General features: G+C 58.9%; 4 protein-coding genes across 4 annotated transcripts in view; 1 reads left to right on the plus strand and 3 right to left on the minus strand.

The window, feature by feature from the left end:
• Window positions 1-2376, minus strand: part of ACA1_399490 (zinc finger domain containing protein) — a gene marked incomplete at both ends in the record, with an annotated part of 4038 nt that extends 1662 nt beyond the window's left edge. The window contains 7 exons of the mRNA XM_004333886.1: window positions 12-549; window positions 614-765; window positions 862-954; window positions 1039-1118; window positions 1269-1474; window positions 1552-1663; window positions 1738-2376. Of these exons, the coding sequence (XP_004333934.1) occupies window positions 12-549; window positions 614-765; window positions 862-954; window positions 1039-1118; window positions 1269-1474; window positions 1552-1663; window positions 1738-2376 (1820 nt within the window). The remainder of the gene's footprint in view (window positions 1-11; window positions 550-613; window positions 766-861; window positions 955-1038; window positions 1119-1268; window positions 1475-1551; window positions 1664-1737) is intronic.
• A 934-nt stretch (window positions 2377-3310) lies between these two features.
• On the minus strand, window positions 3311-4327 carry ACA1_399600 (uncharacterized protein; the record flags this gene model as incomplete). The annotated part of the gene is made up of 1 exon (XM_004333887.1): window positions 3311-4327. The coding sequence occupies one exon, from the start codon at window positions 4325-4327 to the stop codon at window positions 3311-3313; it is 1017 nt and encodes a 338-aa protein (XP_004333935.1).
• A 343-nt stretch (window positions 4328-4670) lies between these two features.
• Window positions 4671-5569, minus strand: ACA1_399610 (uncharacterized protein; the record flags this gene model as incomplete). The annotated part of the gene is made up of 2 exons (XM_004333888.1): window positions 4671-5057; window positions 5129-5569. 2 exons carry the CDS (start codon window positions 5567-5569, stop codon window positions 4671-4673), a joined length of 828 nt encoding a protein of 275 aa, XP_004333936.1.
• A 320-nt stretch (window positions 5570-5889) lies between these two features.
• Window positions 5890-6687, plus strand: part of ACA1_399620 (Ctr copper transporter family protein) — a gene marked incomplete at both ends in the record, with an annotated part of 1031 nt that continues 233 nt past the window's right edge. Inside the window, 3 exons of the mRNA XM_004333889.1 lie at window positions 5890-5944; window positions 6071-6166; window positions 6314-6511. Of these exons, the coding sequence (XP_004333937.1) occupies window positions 5890-5944; window positions 6071-6166; window positions 6314-6511 (349 nt within the window). The remainder of the gene's footprint in view (window positions 5945-6070; window positions 6167-6313; window positions 6512-6687) is intronic.

The raw sequence follows: 6687 nt of genomic DNA on the forward strand, positions 1-6687 counted from the left end.
TAAGCTTGAACATGGCATTGCACGGCATCATGTTGAGCTGCGTGCTGAAGTCCGCCTTCCGCTTCCTCCTCTGTTGCTCGCCCGTGGACTGTTGCTGGTGCTGTTGGTGCTGGGCATCTTCCCTAGTCGGCTGCGGCAAGGGTGGCGGCAGCGGGAGTGGCGTGGGTTCTTCGAGCAGATGAATCATTCCATCGCCGGCGCCAAGCCCGTGGTCGACATCGACGACGTCTGCGGCCGCCGCGGCGGCCGCAGGGTTGGCGCCGCGCGGAGTCATGGCGGAGAACACGCGGAGGCTGCCGTCGCGGCCGCGCCAACCGTCCTTGCGTCTCTTCTCGATCTCGCGGAAGCGGTAGAACTTGAGCGTGGGCGCCAGCAGCCGATCCAACTCCTCGTCCGTCACCGCCACCACCTTCTCCCGCGTGAACGGGCTTCCAATGGTCTCCGCTGTCGTCTCCGCGGTCTCTTTTGTTGCCGCTTCGTTCAGCGGTCGCGGCTGCTGCCCGTCGCCGTGCGTCTGCTCGCTCTCCACTTGATCGGCCGAAACCGCCTCTGCGGTGTCAACAAAAGTCAACTCTGGGAGGGGAGGACTGTGGGTCGGGGCGAGGCGAGGTACCTGGTCGAGCGAGCGGTCGTGGGCCTTGACACGCCGCGCAGGTGCGGCGGGTGCCCGGATTGAGTAGGGTGCACAGCTCGCAGCTCCACTGGACATGTACGCTATCGCTGGCCAGGAAGCTGTCGTCCCCGTATCTGTGCATCACCTTCTTCCTGCGGTGTGTGCATGCGTGCGAACCACCACCAACAGAGATGAAGAGGAATTCTGAGAATTCTGAGAACGAGTGAAAGAGGTGGGAGGGAACTGACCTGGAGAAGAGGAGAAGCTCCATAACGCTCATGGGTATGCCCAGGTGCTTGGCCAGGTTGGTCAGCAGAACTACGGTGATGCGCCCCATCAGCCTGGCATGACAGACATTGCCATGGACCTGCGGTTAGGACTAGTTCGCCGCGTGAATGGACCCAGCTCATCGTCCGGTTGAGTACCTCCAGTAGCGAGTGGCTACCGCTTTGTCCTCGTCCGTGGCGTCGGGCCATGGAAACCATCGATGGTGTGTGACGGTTGTCTGGGTTGTGGTACGTGGGTGAGCCCTATAAGGCGTGTGGCGTGTGGCGTGTGGCGTGTGGCGTGTGGCGTGTGGCGTGTGGCGTGTGGCGTGTGGCGTGTGGCGTGTGGCGTGTGGCGTGTGGCGTGTGGCGTGTGGCGTGTGGCGTACCTGGAACGAATTGATTTCGGGCGCCTCGGCATAGCCGGCGGCCGACGTCTTGAGGTAGAGCATGGAGCGTCGGGACATGGCGTCGAGGCCCTCTGAAGAGGCCAGGAAGCGGGACGCCGCGGCCTTCATGTCCCGCACGATCTGCAGATCGGCCTCGTCGAGGCTCAGAAAGAAGAACCCGTCTTCCACCAGTCGATCCAGCACAACTGCTCCCAAGGGGGTGGTGATCAGTCAGTCACTCGCCAAACTTGAGTGCACACATGTGTGCCGACGTTCAGCTTACCGGAGGGTGTCTCGAGGCTTTCGAGCTGCTTGAGCGTGTAGCGAGGCTGTTCGAGGGCGTAGTAGGCCGGGTGGACGAAGAGCGGTTGCAACCTCGCCCTCTTCTTCCCCTTCTGTGTACGCACAACAAAAAAGACGCGGGTTGTGAGGAGAGCATTGCAAGCACACTGCGCGTGCGGGCACGTACGTGGATGCGATGGTGCTCGCGTAGTGCGCGCAGGATGGTGGGCTCGCGGCTTAGGAGCTGTAGCAGACGGCAGGCCTGAGAGACCAGCACGAGATCGAGCGGCGCGAGGAATGATAGCACGCCGAGCAGCACCTCCTCCGGCAGATCCAGGAGACCGATCGTCGCACTCTCTTCTTCTTCTTCTTCTCGCCCGCCCATCGTGACCGTCGCGACCGTCTCCGCCGAGATGCTCGAGCTGTCCCGCACTGCCTCCTTCGCCTTCCCAGCTTCCATTGCCTTGTGCAGCTTCTTCGCCTTCTTTCTCGAGCCCTTCAGTTTGGTGTCGTTTCCCGGTGGTGCGGTCGCTGCCTCTCCCGTCTGGTCGCCATGTTCTCGCTGGCCGCTCTCGCGCTCTGCCTGCTGCCTCATCGGCATGCACACATCGTTCAGCGTCTTCTTGTGCTTCGTCTTTTTCGTATTCGGCTTCTTGCGGGGAGCGTCCACTCCGTCGGGCGGGGCTGCATCAGGGACCGCCGACTGCTGCGGCTGCTTCTCCTCGGCGCCCTTGGCTTCGGTCTCCTCCTTGTCGTCGCTGTTGCGGGAGGAGGAGGCCTCTCCTTCCTCAGCGCCAGAAACCTCTTCGCTGATGTCCATCTCCATCTCCTTCGCTTTCCACGGCTCCAGCGCAACGTGCCGCTTCTTCTTCTCCGTGCACTTCGTCTGTGTGTTCGTCTTACTTCCATCTGTTTCCTTGGTGGCGATGCTGTTGTTTGGGGACTGCCCATGGTCATGCTGACTTGAAGCTGGTCCCGCGCTCTCCATACCGTTCGTTGCCGAGATTTCAGCCTCTAGCCCAGCCTCTGGCTCGGCACAGGCATCCATCTGCCTCGTCCTGCCCTCTTTGTCTGATTTGAAAGTCGTTGTCAGGCAGTGCTCGTCGCCAGGGCAAAAGAGTTGCAAGAAACGATTGCAAATGATAACTCCAACTCTTCAAGTTGTATGTGATTGGATGCTAGGCAAGAAGATGCATAAAAGGGCTCCTTTCTTGCACGATGCTTCAATTGTTAATGAAGAGATTTCGTGTAAAATGAATGAAGATTGTGCAGATTTCTCGTTGTGTACCTGGGGTGGTGCCGCTGTTTGCGTGGCTGGTCGAGTCCTGGAAATCGACAGGAGGAGGGGCGCCCCCTTCTTGACGAATCGACTGAGTTGGAGTTTCGTTCTTTGTTGGCGTTGCTCTGAGATGCGTATTGCCTGTTTCTGGTGGCAACCCAACAGCCGCCATCGCGCCCGTTCAGTTGCCTTCCACCTCGTGGCCTCAATCACTTGCCTCCTCGGCTTACGTGTTTACGAGCGGAAGAGAGGGTTGTGCTCAAACCAAGCGCAGGGCCAACACGCTCTCCGCGGAACTCAAGATCTGAAATGAAACGTTTCACCAAATTGTTTTTGAAATGCATTTCGATGCTGTGAATGTAGCGCCTTAGTGTACAAGTGTGTGGGTTCTCCACCATCATGGTGGAGAGAGTGCTGAGTGGTGTGCTGTGATTGTGATGAGAGGAGAGGGTTGTGTGTTTGGTGCACCCCTGAGCCCTCATCAGGGCCCGGCCAGCTTGATGAGCTCGCGCTGTTGATCGGTGAGCGGCTGCGACCAGAAGGCCTTCTCGTCGGGATCGGCGTCGATGGCCTCGCGCAGGAGCTGGATGGTGATGCCGCGCTCCCACCGACGCAGGCCCACGCGGCACAGGGCCACCTGCGGGAAGTCGCCCAGGTACTCCCACAGCCGCTTCTTGGCCCGCACGGTGGTGGGTCGGAGGCCCTGCTCGTCCATCCAGCGGATGAACTCGCCCTTCTTCTCGGCCATGATGCGCTCGTACTCGTGGCCCTCCTCGAGGCTCCAGTGCAGCATGCGCACCTTGTTGTTGACGGGCGGCAGGCCCAGCGAGTCGCGCATGTCGCGCAGCAGGGCCTTGGCCTTGTTGCGCTCGTATTCGTCGGCGACGAGGGGCAGGCTGCCCTCGTCCTTGCCGCTGCCGTGCAGAGGCACGCGAGCACCGTCGAGGAATCGGCTCTCGCCAGGAGATCGCCTTCTTCGCTTCTTCCTGCTCCCGCTGGCGTGCTCCTCGCCAGTCCCAGCAGACAACGAGGTGGTGCTGGAGGTGGTGGCGATGGTGTGCCTTCGTCGCTTTCTCGAGGTGGCGCGCTCCTGCTCGGCCTCCTTGGCCCGCTCTCTCAGGCCTCGGTCCTTCAGCCACACCCACTCGCAGCTCGCCTCTTCGTCCGAATCTTTCGCGATGTTCTCTCCACCATCTGGCTCAATTTCATCTTCTTCTGCTTCATCTTCGTCCGTTTCGTTCGCAGCTGGCGTGGGGTAGGCCGCGTAGAATCCACCATCTTCGCTTTCATCTTCTTCCTTGGGCGCGATTCGCGCCCGTGTCGTTCGAAGAGCAGCAGTGGTCGAGATTGGTGGCGGCAGCGCCACCACACCGCCCTCGGGCGTGTAGGTGCGAACGGCCAGGCGCACCGCGGCCTGGGCCCGCTCCACCGCGTCCGGGTAGAGGAGGCAGAGCAGGTCGTACAACGTGTCGTCCCTCTCTGGTTGCGGTCTGCCCATGACCTTCGCTGCTACAGGCGGCAGAGGGGAGGACGTAGAGGTGGTGGGGGCGGGGTCTGGCGCAGCCTGAACAGGAGCTGGTGTTGTAGCAGGCGGCGCTACTTCAGCCTCCGCTTCGGCTGACGTGGTGAGCGCTGGTTCTTCTTCTACTGTGCGCTCCATGGTCGTGTGGTGTGCCGTGTACTGTGTGCGGTTGTGTTTTTTTGTGAAGACCGCCGGTGATGCGTCTGCGTGTCGTGTCGTGTCGTGCTTCGGACCACGTTGACACGCCGTGACACAAAAAGAAACAGAATTTCCTTGATTGCTGACGTCAGCCTGAAACACGAGAAGCCGGCCCGAGTGCTCACTGCGTCTTCTTCGAGCTGTTGTCGGTGCCGGTGATCCTGGCCACCATGAGCCGACAGAGGAGGTAGAACCAGTAGACGTTGAGCAAGCTGAGAGAGAGCATCGCAATGGTGTAGTAGTAGCCGAAGAACCGGTCGGACGAGTCGGTCATGGCGGGCAGGCGCTCGTTGATGTCCTGCCATACGAGGAAGGAGTAGCCGATGCCCAGTGCGATGCGGAACACGAAGAAGGACGACAGCAGCAAGACACCGTTGGCCAGCTTCAGGGACGGGCGTGCGTTCATCTTCTCCAGCAGCCACTGCATGTTGAGGAAGGGCGTGCTGGCCTCGAAGGTCAGGTAGAAGCAGCCGTAGTACATGAACTTGCCGTCCTGCAGCGAGTGGAGCTGTCAGTCAGCATGCGATAGCCCAACGTGGCCTTGTGCTCGGTGGAGGAGCCTTGTACAAGAAAGCTCACGAAGGTGAGGAGGCAAGCGATGCCATGGAAGAGGAGAGGGAAGCGGAACTCGTCGTAGTGGCGCGCGCAGATGATGACGTCCCACAAGAAGAAGCCCACTGCAGTGGTAATGGTGTAGTACGCCACGGTCGAGTACGAGGTGAAGGAGTCGCCCTGGAGGAAGGGGTCGAAGAGAAGTCCGTAGAAGGCGCCCACCAGTATGGTGAGGCTGAAGAAGAAGGACACCACTCGACTGCGCCACTTGAAGCTGTGGGTGGGTGGCAGGTCAAGCTTGGTGTTGAGGAAGAAGCCCAGCACCCACCCGGAGCACTCATGGACAAGCGTCCACAGCACCGCCGACACGAGGACCGGAACCGCGTGCACCGTGGCCAGGTTGTTGCCTCTCCTCTGCCAGTCGGCCAGAACGGCCTCCCAGTCGAATCCATCTACTTCTGCCGACATGTCGAGCTGTTGTTGTGAGCGTGGTGGAGAGCTTGGTCGTTGCCGCTGCTTCTTCTCACATGCAGAGACACGCAGGCGCTAAGAAAGGATATCGTCAGCAAAAAGGATAAAAGAAGATGATTCAACAATAATATCAGAAGGCCTTTTGCAAAGCCATTTCTGCGGCATCTTTTGAGCTGCCAAGGTGCATGGACGGATTGCTGGACAGCGCACCGATCAATTTTGACCTGCACAACAATCATCATCCCGCGACACATCAATCTGGTCATACCTCGATGAGCCACGCTGACCATTCGGTAGGATCGGCACCCATGCACGACATGTCGATGCCAATGTACTTTCAATGGAGCACAGAAGTTACCGTTCTATTCGAACGTACGTCCTCCTATCTGGCAAATGCTAATGAAATTAATAATACATAAGATAAAATGAGATAAGATGAATTGAGATGCAGATCAAGGCAGCACCCTTATTGAATGTTTGTCTTGGTATGGTCTCCAGAATGGCACGTCGAGTCGCCTGGTTGGTACACGGTAACTGCCGTGGCCATCTTCCTTGTGGGCCTGTTTTACGAGTGGCTTATCACCTTCCGCCAAGGTACATTGACACTCCTCTTCCGCCTTGTCCCTTTCTTCATAAAAGCCCTCACCTTCACGTCGGAGCTTCCCTCTCCACCGTCCTGCTACTCCTTGAATGCGTTTGCTGATGATTGTTCCTCTTCTTCGCAACCGTAACGGCGAGAAGGCTATGAGCAGAGAATGCACTCCAAGAGGTTAGAAGAAGAGTTGAAGATCCAGTGTGACGATGATCTGTATGACGTACAGGCAAGCCAGCCACTCAAGAAGCTTCTCCGACTCACTCCCCAACACCAGTGCGCACCGCTCTCGTTCTCCTATCCGCGCTTGCTTGATGAACGCACTTCACTCAGGAACCGCACCCCTTGTGCGCGAACGTAATAGAGCCAAGGTAGTCAACGACAACTTTCATCATCTCGTGGCGGCCGCATTGCACGTCATCCAGCTCTCCATTGCGTATGTCCCTCGCCTCACCCAGCCTGCCTCTTCTTCTTATGTGCCATTGCGTTCACCGACTCTTCTACGTACCAGGTACGCGCTGAT

Source organism: Acanthamoeba castellanii, assembly GCF_000313135.1.
Source record: "Acanthamoeba castellanii str. Neff unplaced genomic scaffold scf7180000084775, whole genome shotgun sequence".
NCBI lineage: Eukaryota > Discosea > Longamoebia > Acanthamoebidae > Acanthamoeba > Acanthamoeba castellanii.